This window comes from Paralichthys olivaceus, chromosome 22 (genome assembly GCF_024713975.1).
Source record: "Paralichthys olivaceus isolate ysfri-2021 chromosome 22, ASM2471397v2, whole genome shotgun sequence".
Classification (NCBI taxonomy): Eukaryota; Metazoa; Chordata; class Actinopteri; order Pleuronectiformes; family Paralichthyidae; genus Paralichthys; species Paralichthys olivaceus.
This window is the reverse complement of record NC_091114.1, coordinates 7,506,724-7,523,357: the sequence shown is the minus strand read 5'-3', so window position 1 is coordinate 7,523,357 and position 16,634 is coordinate 7,506,724. Positions and strand designations below refer to the sequence as shown.

The following is a 16,634-nucleotide window of genomic DNA, read 5'->3' as shown; positions in this document are numbered from 1 at the left end:
TCACTATATCGTCAGCGTTTGGACTCAAGGTCATTTAAATACATAGTTCCATTATTTGCAATAACCACTAAACCCAGACACGAGACTAAAGAATGTACAAAATTTATTTATATTTATGAATTTGAACTGAAAGACATTTTTGTAAATAATAATATCTATTGATGAAACCAAAGAATGTTTGACAAATCAATGAAATGAAAAGAGAAAGAATGCACTGTATAGTTTGTGATGAATATGTATTTTCAATAAATTTCTATTCTGCAACTGTTCGTGGCTGATGTCGACCTTTGCTTTATCTTTTACACAAACACATTACAATAACTTATTGTATTAACATGTGTGGTTTCATTTTAAAAAGCAGACTTACGGTTTAGTTGGCAGGCGAACTAAAAGATCCAAACTCAAATAACTCCAAAAAAGTGTAAGACCAAACTTGGAAACAACAGTGAGCAGGGCTGAAACATTTGGAAATCCAACACGTGAACAAACAAACTGACAAAGATGGAGGAATGATTGAACTCAGGTGTGACTCATTACAGCAGGCGGAGAGAAACAGAGGAGCAGGAAACAAGCTGCGTCCGAAATCACTCACACTAACGGAACAATATATACCATCATGCATTGGGCTCGCGGCGGAGAGGAGAGAATGTACAGATCAGCGCATCACCGCACAAACTGTGGCAAACAAGTTTATTTCTCCTCTTAAAGATGATCATTCAACGTGTTTTCAACCTAAAAGTATCAATAAGAAGTGTAAGATAGATGTTTAAAATCTGTTGTGGTATTTTCTTTGTTGTTATAATCCTGCCTAACACCATGTGTAAAGTGTCAACACACAACAGATGCCCCCAGTGACCTCACCACTGCCATCTCTCTGTGAATGGTGTTTGAGTCACGTCATGTTCAAGTCAAATCTTATTCATTCGAACAATAACATGCACAAATGAAAAGGTGTTGATTTGAGACTCAGTGTTCAATTAAATGTCCTAAACCATTTTCACTTTTCTTCTAATTTACTTGATAGTATGGACACACTAAATACAAGTAGTTGCCCACAGTGGCTGGTTGGTAACGTGGCCTGGTTACACAGATACAGAAGAATAGTTGAAACACAAAATGCATGTGACTATAATGAAATAGTAAATAATGAAAGCTACAGATGATGTGGTGTTTTTACTCATATGCATAATAAAAAAGTGTCTTTATCTGTATGTGATTAAATCAAGAATTAGTAACATTATGACAAAGGATCACAGATCTTGTATTTTAATATTTTTATTCCTCCTTTCTTACATACAGACACATGAGTAATGATACACACAAGGCCTTTAGTCATCAAGTATCCTTCTTTCAAAAACTCTCCCTGTCATTAAATGTGAGATTCCTGCTGTCATCGCCCCTCAGAAAGTCTCACACTCTGTGTCCTGTGTGGAGCAGATGGCACAGTGGCAGTGCAGGGCCATGGGATAGTGGTAGAGCGGGGAGACGTTGGGCAGGCAGCCCGGCAGCCGCGCCGTCATGTGGCGGATACGGCTGTACGTGCACACGCGGTGGTGTCGCTGGATGTAGGGGGGATCCGGCACAGGTTTCTGGAGGGTTTACATACACACAGAGGGAACACAGATTACTAGAGCGTCTCTCTAATTTACAAACAAAAACTATCAATGAGTTAGGTAAAACCAGGTAAGATAAAAGTATGTTGTCTTCAGGCAGGGTGCTCCACAGCCTCAGAGCTTTTATTTTAAAAGCTCTCTCCTCCTTATGCTTCAGAGGAGAGTCTGGAAAAGTCAAAAGGCCTCTACTAGAGATTCTTGAGGTAAAAGATCTGCTACACACTGAGGATTTAAAATGTTACGTGTCTTATAAGTCATTAAAAGAACCTTAAAATCAAGGTGATATGGTTAAAAGCCTGGCAGCTGAGGTCTGTACTGTCTGCATGATGAGATAAACGCAGGTAAAATAGTGTCTGTATTTTCAGGAGCAGCTGAGGGAAAACCTTTTTGGACTGAAAATGAAATGTTGAGTTTGTTTACGTCACTAAATAATTGTGCTGTTATGATTTTTGTTTTTTCTTCTAATTATGTTGCTTATTATCTATTTTTTGTCACCATCCAATCACAGCGCTCAGGCTGCATGGATATTGTTAGTTCCAGAAACGATGCAACAACTAACTCTGTCAGACTCATCATTAGTTATCTTGCTTTATATAACATTTGTCCACTTTTTGTGAGAGTGTGTTGAGGACATGAACTTGTCACTGTCTTCATCCGTTTTTTGTTTCTAGCTCCACCCAAGATTACAAGATGTGCAAGCAAGTCCAAGGCATTAAATGTAGCGGGAAGCCTCCAGATGTAGAAAGTGAACCTCGAGAAGATTGTTTCTCTGTTTTGTCAGAAAAGCGTGCTGATGACACTCTGCACTGACGCTCCCACCGTGAGTCATCGCCACTTGTTGCTGATTCAGAGCTTTTCTCCTCTGAAGACAGAGGTCTGTCTGACGGCATTCCTGACCCACTAAACTTGGTTTTTCAATTACTCTTGAGGTGAAATTTGATTCTCTGCAGACGAGAACACGTCCAGTAAAAGTTTGCTCACCCTCCCCCAACTTGGAGGGACGTGAGCATCTTTTATGACAGTAGCATATGGGTCGGAGCTGGGAGTGGGTCATCAACCTCCTTATGGTTTGGGTTGAGTCCTGGGTCATTAATCATTCATTTGATTTCTCATCCTTCCAGTATAATGGAAGCTTTCAGAAATAGCAATGGAAAAAAGTGGCACGGATGCTCTGTCTCTATACTGTGTGAGTCCATGTGTGTGTGTGTTTGTGTGTGTGTACACGTCATGTCTGTTTTGTTACCTCCCAGGTGTGGCAGCGCCCCCAGCAGGCCTCAGTGGTGATGCGTAGTCCCTTGCAGCCGGGCTTCTGGGCCACGAAGGAGAACTCTCGCACGGCGCAGCCTCGGAAGCCGTGGAGCGCTGTCGTCACGACAACGCACATCACGGTTGCCTTGGCAACCAGGAGGAGGAGGAGGACGGAGAGGGGCAGAGGATGGAGATGCATGCTGGGTAGGGTGGATGGATAGAGTAATAAAGAGAGAAGTGTTAAGTAACTTTGATGGAGGAAAATTATCATTATCATTATTATCGTATGTCTTTTATTCATCAGCTGCACATGATCAACCTGAGGAAAGGGGTAATTTTTTGATATCTTTACATTGTTAGCAAAGAAATCAATATTAAGTAAAGAGAATTAAAATCATTAGGCTTGAAATAACACTGTTGCTGTGAATCAATGACATAAACCTGAATATATACTAAACATTCAGGACGAACTCTAAAAAGGGATAAATGTTTACATATTGACAATCTATCTGTAGAAGATGATCCGTATATAGTGTGGCATTCAGCACGACTCACGCCTCCCTCTAGTGACTATTTTGGCCACTGCAGCCAACAGCACCACTGATTAATACACTGTAAAAAGTATTAATTGGCAAATTTAACAGTCAAAAGTTGTACCTCCAAAAGAAAGAAAGAAAGATTGAATGCAAAACCATGTTAAATCTGACATGGAGGTTACTTCATGTCGTTCTGTTGAAAAGCAGCAGTTTTTCTCATTGTGTTTGAGTTGGAGACGACACAGACCACTCAAACTGCACTGAAACAACTGGAGACGCCTGCAGAACGTCTCACTGACATTAAAATGCTTTCTGCATGAACAGAATGATGTGGAATCCTTACATAAGCTCTGGCACTACTCACACCACACTGTTCACTGTGACTATAGGCTATGAAACTAAACTCATTCTATGTAAAATAGCCTATTAACAATAATGTTTGCGACTAAGTCAATTCAAAGTCTGTTCAAATGGACTTTAAGTTGCTAATTTATGTTATTAGTTGCTGTATCTTAATGGACGTTTAATAAAAAAAGATATATCTCACCTTTTCGGCTGAAGATCTCGCAGAGGTTTGAGCTGACTCCTGTGTGTGTGTCTCTCTCTGCTCAAAGAACCAGTGAATGGAACCAATCTGTCCTTGTTATTGTTTTTAGAAGGCCATTGGGGCGGACGGACACTCTGACATCATAGCAATTACAATGAAATACCATTAGAGACCCCAAGCCAGAAATAATGGATACTCCCTGGAAAATACTGATGCTTGTCTATGTTTTCTTAACCTCGGCCTGTATCTCTCTGCATGAGCGTGTGTGTGTGTGTGTGCAGTTCTTAATCCAACTAGTTGACTCCCAATGATGTCAGGAAGGTCTGCACTTCACTTGACAAAGGACTTGTAAATAAATAAACAGAAGAAAGGCAGTTTTTTCTGGGCAATTTAAAACCTATGAAATCATATAATTATATAAAACGTAGATTGACTATGACTAAAAAAAGCAGCATCATGCAGGTGCTGTGTGGTTGCTTTATCGGAACTGTTCTACTGAGAAAAGCTGCAGGGTTGCAGCAGGAAATGAGGTGGTACCAGAGTCATTTGTGGTATTAATGACAAAACAAGCTAAAAGAGGCAAAAATATGATGATTAAAACACTTGAATATCATAATGGGGGGGGGGGGGGGGCAGAACTACCTAAAATAAGAAGAAATAAGAAACCTTTATTTGACGTATAATTAGAAATTTGTTTTGGTCCATGTCCCATCCACTGACACAGAGGAGGCTGGGTTAATGACCTATACAGCCGACACCAGGTGGCGATCAAGACAGTTTGGCTTCACTTCTGAAGAGCATTCATGTCATCCAACTTTATATAAGCTGTGTCTCAATTCAGGGGCTGCATCCTTTGTAGGCTGCAAAGACAATGAAGGCCAGAACGAATTGAGACAGTCTGGTCTACAGAAGACCACCTTGAAAAACAGTTTAAGTTCAATGACCCCTGATCAGGACACTGGACAGGGGAGGATTCACATGTTGGGCCCCTCATTTCTCTGGGACAGAAGGACGCACTTTAAAGGGGCCTTCAAAAAGGGACGGTTTAGTTGAGCCGCTGTGACGCAATCATCTAGTCTTCAAATACACAACAAGTTTTCTTTTACATTAAGTCAAACAAATATTGGTAAGTGATTAATATTGAAGTGATGACATCATGGTTCGGGTTTATACTCAGCTGCAGAGACAAACAAGTGTGACACAATAAAAAGCACAGACTCTCTGAGTGTTTTCTCAAAGTGAAGTTTCATTTTTAGCACATAGTTTTTTTTCCCCTCCATTCTACACCCCCTGAAATGTTACCTACAGCAGTAAGCCTCTCTACATTCAAACCCCCCCCACCACTGTGTTGGTCCCCAAAATATACATCTTCTTCTTCTTCTCCTGCATCGTCCCTAAGCTTTTTCTTCAGCACAACAAACACAGACCGTTGGGCAGACAGTGCAAATCTAGAAATTTAGTGAAATTGCTACGTAATGCGGTTGTAGGTTTTCGGTAACATCACATTTCCATTGTTACTGTTGCTCTGACTTATTGCCATTCTATCGTGTTTAACTTTATGTCTTGTCGTTCCTCTGTCGTTCTCCTCCTCTGCATCTTAATCTTTACTCGCTGCTTTCATTAAATCCAGTCGACTCTCCTCTCTGATTTAAAGTTTTTTAAACCGGGAGGAAATGTCGTCTGATGGCGATGGACGGCCAGAGCTCTCTACGCACCCTCTCTTTTCTCTTGCTTCCTGTTCTGGAGCGGCTCTAAAATGGACGACGGAATTCCAGAACTGAGGAATAGGCCTACTATTGATATCGATATCACTGAGATTTCTAGAACAGTGGGAGCTGGGGTTCATTTTTTCCCCCCACGAGTCAGCAGACTGACTGACAACAATCAAGAGGGTTGGTGAATAAGCTATAGCCAAAAGAAAATAAAACAAGCTCAGTTTAATGACAGTGAGGTCACGTTTTGTCTCTTTTCGGTTGTGTTTTTTTGTAGCTTTTTTTTTTTTATGCCTGAATCAAAACAATTATTGAAATCCAACTAAATGGAAAGGTTGGTTAACGGTGTCTGCAGGTGCAGGTTTGGAGTGAGAATGTGGTTACACCTAATCCATCAGCGTACATCATTGTGGTGCTTAGAGAAAACACCCAAACGGAGGGTTCAGTTGATCTTTCAGACAAATTTATTATATTTTACTGAACTTATTTTTGTATTTGGCACTGCTGGCTTTTTTTAAGATAATGATTCATCTAAATCCTGGGAATCTGTATCAAATGTGTAAAAAACCTTCAAATTTTAGCTTTTCTCCAGAGCTTTCAATCAAATTGTTTTCATCAGCAGATGGAGTTTGCCCAGTTGTCATGGAGATGGATCGACTCCATCCCCTGATGAGCACCATGTGATAATGAGCTACAGATAAGAGTAAGTGAACCTTGAGTTTTTATATTAATGTTTTCCAAGGTCGACAATTTGAATTTCGCAATATTTGATTTGTAACAAACGTTGTAACCTGCATGATGGATTAAGTACCTGCAAATAGAGTGAAACATTTGAAAATAGCACCCTCTTGTGTATGAGGGCGTGGTGGCAAATTAGGTGTAACCACAGCCGGATATCACCAGAACGAGTCAACCAAACTTAAAACATGCATGACGAGAATTTTTGAACAGCTAAATAAAACTTTGCATGCTGATCTGAGGCCTGCCACTTCAATGGATTTCAAAACCTTGTCGACTCAGGCGTGATGTGAGGTGAGCGTTTTGGAAAAAACTGCTGGTCGGAAAGAGTTTTTGAACGTTTGGTTTATGAAGCAGCCGACGGGCGCCTCTGCGTCTCAGGCGTTAAAAAACAATCAATAGATTAGTTTAACGATACATTCGGATTCGAACCCTGCCCTTTAGGAAGGAGACAAGGTTAGAGATCGTTCTCTTTCGCTCTATCTACGCACATCTCCGGCTTGCCGACTCACTCACTGGTTACACACCAATGCTCACACACACACACACACACACACAAACATACGCACGTACACAACCTAACCTTCATCTTCAAATAAGGTTACATTTCCTGATCAAATAGAAAATAAATAGCATCAGTATCAGTTTTCCACAAAATGAACAAGATCATACAAAAACCCAAAAAATAAACAACATAATTACAAAGCAAAAATCATTTTTTTTTCATCAAATAAATGTACACAGAAAGTACCTTTAAGACAATGTGAATATCAAGGACGCAACAGGAGTAAAAACGAGTGCGGGGGGTAAACGTGTGAGTGCAACACCCACTTCTTGTTTAACCCCCGAAAAACACAGATTATCCTGAAAGAATGAAAATATTGCTAAAATAATTTTTTTCAAATTTTTTTGGACCCTCTCTCTCATCCCATCACTCTATCATAATAGTCAGACAAGAATAAACAGATTTTTGTTGGTTCACACCGAAAAAGTTATCGTCATCATCATTGTCGCAATCTAGCAGTTTCAGGTCTGCTGAGCCTAAAGGAACAGACGCTCTGGGTTCTGAGATCCAACTGGATTGTGGTGGTTTTCTTTTGGTTTGAGACACGTATCGTGCACGTCATTCATCGTCTGGTGGCCGCTGTGTTGCATGAGACGGGCTGATCTGCTTGGATTCTGTTTGGTTGTATGCTGGGTTGATCTAAACCCAACTCTTAACGAAGACATTCAGAAAAAAAGCGTATTTGTGTACGGAAGCGTAAAAATGAAAGGAGCACGGTGATGTTTTTGACCGGTGTAGGCGCTATGGAGTGATGTTTTTGTGAGTGGGTCCTCCTCCTTTAATTTGTGTCGATGTGATTAACATCTTGATCGACAGTAGGGGGCACTGTTAAACTAGGGTTAAGCTGGATGGATTGGTAAATGTGCACGCCAACTGTCACGTCAACAAGATGTCTCCCCTTTGAGGCGCAGTGATTCAGGGCTGTCGCTACGGAGAAAATATGACCATAGCACCAGAAAAAGGCAAAGAAGAAGAAAAGGAATCACAAATAGAGCAGTTTTGGCACCAGCTTCCTTTCCTCCATCAGGCTTGTGCCCTTCTCTGCCTTGACAAACCAGTTGCCGAGGCTTTTCCACAGTTTCCTGCAGAATGCCATTAATGTCGTTCGCAGTCTCTTGTCTCCAGCTCTATCCATTTAGAGCCAGGTCAAAAAGGTCGGGAGATGCGCTAGCAGCCGAAACGACGCTGTGCACCGACGGAGATGACGTCATTTCTGGCTCACAACAATCCGCGGGAGGACAAGAACAGACACTGCCCCCATGTAAAGAAAACAAGAATTAAAATGTAATAATCTAAAAAATTGGCTTTACAAGGCCTCACAATGTGATTTGGTAAATAAAACGGTGCCTTTGTTTGGAAGAAAACAGCTTTGAAAAATGTACAGTATTGACCTTTAAACTTGGAAGTTTTGGGGGGGGGGTTTACGCAGGCCACCCACCATACCACCGACATCGAACATTTCAAAATAAAAGAAAAACAGCCACCACAAATCCAGTCGCCTCTTCCCATCTTTAATGTCTGTTAAAGGGGAAGGCCGCTGAATTTCAGCGCTCACATTATGGCCTCGTTCATTTAACATGTGACGTGAGATCAGACTTTGAGCCGGCCTTCCCCCTTCGTGGTATCTGCTACACTAGTGTTTCTCCCTTAATACACTACAGAAATATCCAGAGACATATGTATATATATAAAAACATTATCATCATCATCAGTAGTACTTAGTAGAGTAGAGTAGTAGTAGTAGAGTAACAAGTAAGAAGAAGGAACATTATTGTACTTTATATCATTATCATCATCTTTATCGGTTGGACCTTTTTGTGGGACCCGACAGAACAGGAGCTGAGTTAGCGCCAGAACCAGCTGTGTGAGTCAACATGTACTGTGTGTGTGTGTGAGTGAGATATTTTGGTGCTTGAATCAGTTTGTTTGACCTGGATACACTCTGTAGCTCTATCTCATATTTACAGCAGGTATGTGTGTGTGTGTGTGTGTGTTTGTGTGTGTGTGCGTGTGTGTGAGAGTGTGTGTGTGTGTGTGTGTGTGAGTGAGAGTGTGTGTAAGTGTCTGTTCTGCGCAGCAACAGTGTTGGGACCTTTGTGTGAAATTGCTTCTTTTGTTTATTAATGTATTGTGCTATCCACGCATGAAATAAGCATCTGTGAGCAAAAGATAAATACGAGGCCACAGTACAGACTCGGTTGGTTAAATGTTGGGACAAGTTAGATGTGTGTTGAAGTCGGTTAGTGTTGCACCAAAAGAGAAATTTCATCTCTTGTTTTGAGGCAGGGTATGAAGCAGGCCAGAGTTTACCGTTTTAAGCACCGACCTGCAGTTTAATAAACCAGCCGTTACCTTTAAATGACGGTCTGCACTTTTGAACGATATTCATCTTTTGATCCGCAACGTAATGTGTGTACAGCAAAAAGTGAACCAGTTTCACACAACTCTGTCCAGAAAGAGGTACGTTTTTATTTTTTTTACCTTGGATCACTGAGCTTGTGCGCTCGATGATGCAAGATAGAAAAACAGAGGATTTGTTTTGTACCTTTCTCTGTCTCCCATCACTAAACACCATCAACTTCACATCTTCTCCCTGCCCCACCCTGACCCCTGTGTTACGCAATCGCCTTAGAGAAGCACCTAGGTGGCGCTCTCCCCGGAAGAGGCCCCGCTGGGTTTGGGCTCGGGTTGGTCGAGGTGGGCCGTCTGCGGGGAAGACGGGGTCGGCGGGTCCCCTCTCTCGCCCCGCTCCTGGAGGTTACGCTGGTTCCGGGCGGCCTCGGTGAGCATCTGCATGCAGCGCTCCTGGTGCTCCTCAAGGCCTCGCCAGAGCTCGGTGCGTTCCCTCTCTCGCTTCATCTCCCTGGAGGAGAGAAAAAGAGAGGGATGAAGAGAGATGTGGTAGGAATAGAACCTGATGAACAAGCCAAATGATGCATCCAATGACTGTGAGGCAACACGTTTAGATTTCTCTCCCTTGACTAGCAGAAGATGTTCAAGAGAAAAAAGGAGAATGAGTTGAAGAGAGAAAATGCTTGGAGAGGAGATTGATAAAAGAAGAAAGGTATAATAATTTAAATATTAGAATTATTTTATAGCCCTTTAAATTAAAGGAATCGTTTGCTTTCTTACAAACTGTCACAGAAAAATGATGAAGCACAATTTGTTTTTTTTAAATGCTGAAACTTTTCTTGGTGAATATCAGCATGGCACAGCAGTGGTGTAACACTCACAAAGGCCTTTTCAACTTTTGATCATTTCAGAGAGACAGACATGTTATAAATAAATCACTGGAATTTCTTGTTTTTTAATGATTTCACAAAAAAATCCAAACCTTAAAGATGTGGGTTGGGCCTTCCACCCTTAAAAACATTGTCACCACAGGTCTTTAGACAGGTGCCTGGGATATGTGATGGATTTTAATTTACAAACCCAAGAGAGCGAGCGAGTAGGTAGAAAGAAAGCACATATGATTGTTTTCAAAATGTGGAACTACTCCTTCATTATTCCCCAGTAGTATCCTCTGTCTTGAGTTTGAACAAGTGGAGTCATGATGTGGTGTGTGTTCAAAAGATGACCTAAGTGATGCATAGTTTACAATATGAAATACAATGTGATGGATAATGGAACAAACACTGTCGAAAGCATGACTTAAGAGCCTCCGGCTTCTGCCTCTTGTTGTCACACTCGCACACAGACGCACAAACACACACTCGTGCACACAAAGTGAGTGAGTCATGCTCACTTCTGTTTCTCCACTTTGTAGGAGGCAGTGAGGTCATCAAACAGCTTGCTGTTCATCTCCATGAAGGTCTTCAGCACATTGTAGATCAGAGACACGATGGTCCTGGAGGGACAGACAGAACATAATCAATCTGATTGGTCGTGTGGCTCATGGGATTGACCAGAATGACCAGAAGCTATGAATGGAGTCATGAGTTGCACTGATGTGTGTGTTTGTGTCCATGTGTGTCACTGACTGGTTCCAGTGCTCCTTGGAGACTCTGTAGAGGGTGGCGAACACCAGCGGCAGGATGACTTGACAGTTCTCTTCTATCAGACTGAGGATGTATTCGTTGTTCCAGAAGTAAAGGGCTCGCTCCGCTACCTACACACACACACAGACTTTTTTAAACATTTATATCTAATATGATAATAATATGAATTAAGCTAATCTAATATCACATGATATAATATAATATCTTAATATCACTGGACTACACTGATGTCCCTGTCTGGGACACTTTAACTTCCCATGGCAAATAACGGACTAACTGTACTTTACACAATCCCTCCCCTAATATTTTTTTATATTATAATTGTGTTTCCTATTTGTATATATTATGCTTGAACAGATATACCACAGCAAATTCCTTGTATGTGTAAACCTGCTTGGCAATTAAAAAACGATTCTGAATATAATATAATATATCTAAACAAGGCAAAAAATAATTTAATTCAGTTCAAATTTAAGGGCCAAATCATTACATAACAAGGCCTTCAAATATTATATGATAAAATAACACAATATAATATGATATAATATAACATAATATGGAGGGATTATGTTATAATTTTAACATGAATAATTGATTTGTGTCACTATATAAGTGATCATTTTCTAGAATTTTGACCCATATTTTTAGATAACACTTAATATTCCTGCATGGTCTGAATGCAGACAGGGGTGTATGCAGTGTTAACCTGGAAGTGAGGGCTGGAGATACAGGCTGAGATCTGTTTAAAGAGCGGCTCCTGGACCCTGATGAACTGAGACGGCTCGATCACATCCAGGATCTCCTCGATCTCCCCCAGGAACATCACCTAACACACACCACGCACCAACACCCAATTAATACCACACAATAAAGAAAATAAAGCTGTTACGATGTCCATAGAGATTTATCTCATCAGCTTTCTCACCTCTTTCTGCGTGCAGGTTTTGGGCCAGTACTTGAGCAGCCCTCTGATGATCTGCAGAGATAAAAAGTGTATAACGCTGCAGTGAACTTTACATTTGTGAACTATTCAAAGTGTAAAATGAGCCGTGGTTGATTCAGGGAATCATATGAAGACCGATTGTCAGACAGTAAACAGTGAATTTCTCCAAGCTTTTTTATGGAAACAGTAAAGTTCTGGGCCCCAAAACCAAAAGAATGATCTAAGAAATGTTAAAACGCAGAGTTTATCACTATGAGTGACATCTTTTACCCACTGTTTATATGAAAAAGATCCTTTAGTGCAGCTTTAAAACTTCCATGGAACTTCTATGATATCATCTGACTTTTGTCCAAAAAGCATGACAACAAAAATAAAGTAACAAACCAGAAACAAACAAAGCCGAATTATCATTTGAATTTAATTAGCAAGTGTGTTGTTGCACGGTCATTATGGTAAGGTAATAAAAACCAGTCTTACATATTCAGTGACTGTAGCATCTTTCTCCATAAACTGCACCACACAGTAGGCCAGCTGTAAGGACAGAATAGGTGAGGTTAGAACATGCATACCAGAGCAAACACACACACATTCCCTAAAGCTGTCAAAGAGACAATAGGGACCTTAGCAGTTATCCCTCAGGATTACACACTGCTAAAGATCGGAGAGACAAGTTTTCCAATGAGAGATGTGTGTGTGTGTGTGTGTGTGTGTGTCTTGTTCTACATCACCTCTTGTCTCCCCTCATATGATCTGCAATCATTTCCGATTATTCTGCGAAAGTGTGTGTGTGTGTGCATGTGTGTTTTGCGGTTGCCCCCTTCGCCCAGGGCCGGTTGCCGTGGCGAGCGGGGCACCGTGGCGACGGAGACTGTGTGTGCGTGTGTTTACTTCGGAAGGAGTGATGTCACACACACAAAGTCCCTCAAGGGCAATGTGAGATAGAGTTTAGACCTTTTGTCTCTGCCTCTGTCTTTTCTCTTCATGCCTATTTATGTCTTGTTACGGACTCTTATATAAATACGATAAATAGGATTATTTGTTATTAAAATAGAAGAACACCGGATTTTTCCAGTTTTCTATTTGCACACAGGACAGGCAGCACATGATGGTTATTGGGAAAATGAGTTTTGTTTGTGTCTCCTTTTTCCTTGACCTGCAGCTCCATCGTCTGTCTCTCTGGCGTTCACATCTTCCACACATCTAATCTTTTTTTTTACCTTCCTAATCCTCTTTCCTTCATACCGCGCACCTTTCTTCGCTGACTGCACTCCAGCTGCTCCCTAACTTTCCCGTCCTTCACTCACACCACAACATGATAATGGCGGCAAAGAGACAGAGGGTGCGGAGGGAGCGCTGAAAGCAGGGATGTCAGGCTTGAATAAAAAGTAAAGCAGGAAAAAGGCGAGGATTAAAATCAAGGTGCTGCACGGTCAAACTATTTAAGGCATTAGCGAGGCATTAGAGGAATGGCTCGGGGTAAATATGATGTTGGATTCTGTTGTCAGGACAGGCTTTGTGGGAGCGCGGGGCCGTTGGCTGAGGATAATGGACGCCGTAGTTTTTTTTAAAGGCTGAGATTTTACCATTATTGATTTGTCAAGGTGACAGGTCAAATTAAGCTCTATTTCTGGAGTCATTCTAGAGAGCCTTTTTACAGTTCTTTCACTTTATCAGGTACTGTACAAACACTGAATTATCTTCACTGGATTAACCCTTCACAACCCTAAACAGTGGGAATGACCCGTCGTGATACCAAGTTAGTTCAACTAGTAAAGATGGACGACGCATCTTCACTTCCTCCCACTTTCTAGAAATTCAACCAAAATTAACCCAGATTAAAACACAACCATCTTGAAAACAGAGTATGCACAGTATCAATCGCTTGATGGAGTTACAGTATCAAGGCCCCACAGAAGATGTTTTGTTGCTGAAACATTCACGTTTCTGTGACCGAACCCTCAAGATCCCACCAATACACAGGTTTGACCAATCATGAGTCAGTCTCAGCTGTCAATCATGATGTTTTCATCTCGTTTTTATAGCATCATATAACCAATTAATTATTAAACTTAAACAGAAACAGAAATCGATTTGACATGTAGGTACTTTGTCGTTTTAGTCTGGTTTATGTCGCTTTGGCTTTACTTTAGGGGAGGAGTCCTGTTGTCCATCCTTATACACAGTCTATGGTTTTTACCTGGAAAATGAAAACTACCTAGCCTAAAATGCTAAACGTGCATAGAAGTTAGACATTATAAAGAGAAGGGTGCGTTAGCTGTCTTTATTTCGTGGGTCCAGCTGTGGCGTAGGCGAATGGCCAGACTGTCAAAACTCACAGTATGGAGTCGTCCTTAAACCTCAGCACACACGTTACTCTGCACAAAGTCACCAACGTGCAGAGCCACGGGGTGACATGCAAAAGTGTTAACGGGACCAAGCAACGGAAAAAAAGTTTGTGTGGCAGTTGGAACGAAAATAGCCTAGTGCATACGACAGGGAATATTACACCAATCAAATTAGAGTACCTGGAAAACACTAACCTATGGCATTCTTTCACAGCACAAAAACTCTAATTTCTTTTTAAAAGTAATTACGTACACAAGTTGAAACATTAAGGGTATGTTTGTCAGTTTCTTAGGAAACAAGCAAAAGTTCTATTGCTTTTTGATTTGGCACCATGATTTGTAACCATGTTGTGGCTCCACAGCTCTAACAGCTGTTATTATAATAACGTAATATGAATATAAATGGGAAAACCCTTCACAGGCCACAGGAAGGATGATTCAAGTGTGTTTCACAGCTCTGAGAATCCTTTAAGATTATGAGAAGGTGCGTGTGTGACATTATGTTTGTGATATTTAGATATTAGAAGTGGGTCAGTCCTGTGCAGCCGCACCTACTGAGTGCAGCACTGCTGCTGTCCACGAGCGCCGTTTCCCCCGTGACCCCGTCAAACTGAGCGTGTGTGAGTGTGAATAATGTATGTGTGTGAACCACAGGGAGAGAGAAGCGGAGGAGAAATGTAGGGCACGGTGATGCTGAGACCCAGAATATTCAAACACGCTACCGCCCACAAACACACTACAGACCAGTTTGTGAAGAGCAAACCCTCTGCATAATCAAATACCGTGTGACAGGAATAAAATGCAAGGACACACACACACACACAATAGAGTGGCCACCGTCTGCGTCTGTGCACCATCCCAATCACACATACTCACACACAGAGACACACCAAAGGCACACATTATCTACTTCAAAGACAAATTCATCTTATGCAACATTATCTGACTCAACTCTGCCTCCTAGTGGTGGATGTGACACACTGAAGAAACCACTGACCACCACTGCTGAGATTTTATGTGAATCATATTTTATCACATCATTTAATAAAGATTTCCCTTACATATACACGTTATATTCAAGGCAAATGTTGGCAAACTGTTACATGAAACACAAGAGACACATTCTGAATAGCAGAGTTTGTTGATGCTAATTAGAACCAATCCCCCGGGATAGAAGGTACAGTGCAGGAGCCAATAAAGCCAGTCACACACTACAGCAGGTGGAGGATTGGAGTCTCTAAAGACTTCAGCAAATAATGATAGATACCTGCATTTTTAAAAGCATTTATAAGAGAAGAATATTTTAGGGTTCTATCACTGACCTGTGCATGGAAGATGGAAAGGGACTTTGCCGTGTGTAGTGGGATGAGGACCCGGACCAGGAACTGCTTATGTTCGGCCTTCAGAGGCAGGGCGAAGCCATTTATGATGCTGTGGAGGAGGAGACGAGGCAAGAGGTTACAGTCACAGTCTGGGGTGCATGGATTTCTTTGGTTTTTTTCTGGCAAAAACAAAAATATGAAGTTTTTCACAGTCAACATGACCAAAAACAAAACTAGCACAGAACGCTGCTGTAAGGACCATTACTGGTTCAAGAAAACGTGACCACACCACACAGATTTTAGCCTCGATGCATTGGCTCCCTGTTTTTTGGTTGCATTGATTTTAAGATTTTACATATGACCTGTGTATATCAGGGGTTTTCTAACTTCCCATGAGCCTGCACACCATCTTGAATCAGCTGATAGTCTTCTGGTTGTTCCCAGAGCCGGACTATATAAATCACTTAGTATTATTTATCTATATATAAAACATATTAGATAAAAAAATACAATACGTAACTTTGGCTTCTAGGGGGTCCCTCAATCAGCCAACGATAACAAAATAATGTTTTTAGACATTTTATTTTTTAATCGTTACATATTTTTTCTCTAAAACAGAGAGAAGCGGCAAATTTCACATTTGAGAAGCTGTAAAAAAGTGAATGTTTGACATTTTCACAGAATAAATGCCTTGAATTTAATAGCAAACAAGTTGTTTTGATCGATTCAGGCAACCAATCAATTGATCAATCGACGGTTGCAGCAGGCAATCCAGTTCAGCTGTTAGACAACTGAAAACGAGAATAAACCATGATGTCATCCCTACTGTGACAGATAATATTCTTCTTGCGATCCAACTCTTTTATCTACATCACATTTTACTCCAAAGACTTCACATGTGCATCTGTCTGTGTGTAGGAGTCTATTCTTGTGCTCTTGAGTCCATTTCCAAGTGACTGGACGAATGCGTGGTGTGTTCACTACTCCACTGACTGATATGCAGCCTCCAAGAGGAACAGCAGAGCGGTGGAGGAGTGGGAACTAAACTTGGAAATGATGCCTCTTAT

At 41.2% G+C, this 16,634-nt stretch overlaps 2 protein-coding genes across 2 annotated transcripts in view; both read right to left on the bottom strand.

The window, feature by feature from the left end:
- Positions 1-1,259: 1,259 nt before the first annotated feature.
- Positions 1,260-4,077, bottom strand: LOC109634803 (glycoprotein hormone beta-5-like). The gene is made up of 3 exons (XM_020095498.2): positions 3,945-4,077; positions 2,857-3,061; positions 1,260-1,589 (listed from the first exon to the last, which is right to left on the bottom strand). Exons 2-3 carry the CDS (start codon positions 3,058-3,060, stop codon positions 1,401-1,403), a joined length of 393 nt encoding a protein of 130 aa, XP_019951057.1. The 5' UTR covers position 3,061; positions 3,945-4,077; the 3' UTR covers positions 1,260-1,400.
- Positions 4,078-5,170: 1,093 nt separating this feature from the next.
- The window catches only part of ppp2r5b (protein phosphatase 2, regulatory subunit B', beta), a 34,762-nt gene continuing 23,298 nt past the window's right edge, over positions 5,171-16,634 (bottom strand). Inside the window, exons 7-13 of the mRNA XM_020095782.2 lie at positions 15,568-15,676; positions 12,378-12,431; positions 11,883-11,933; positions 11,664-11,783; positions 10,940-11,067; positions 10,705-10,806; positions 5,171-9,822 (exon numbers count right to left, since the gene is read on the bottom strand). Of these exons, the coding sequence (XP_019951341.1) occupies positions 9,600-9,822; positions 10,705-10,806; positions 10,940-11,067; positions 11,664-11,783; positions 11,883-11,933; positions 12,378-12,431; positions 15,568-15,676 (787 nt within the window). The 3' untranslated portion in view covers positions 5,171-9,599. The remainder of the gene's footprint in view (positions 9,823-10,704; positions 10,807-10,939; positions 11,068-11,663; positions 11,784-11,882; positions 11,934-12,377; positions 12,432-15,567; positions 15,677-16,634) is intronic.

Bases quoted from the DNA above. Each gene is read 5' to 3' on its own strand.
- LOC109634803 (XM_020095498.2), bottom strand. From the start codon at position 3,060: ATGCATCTCCATCCTCTGCCCCTCTCCGTCCTCCTCCTCCTCCTGGTT. The intron at 1,590-2,856 runs GTAACAAAACAG...TAAACCCTCCAG, and splicing joins GGCGCTGCCACACCTGGGAG to AAACCTGTGCCGGATCCCCC.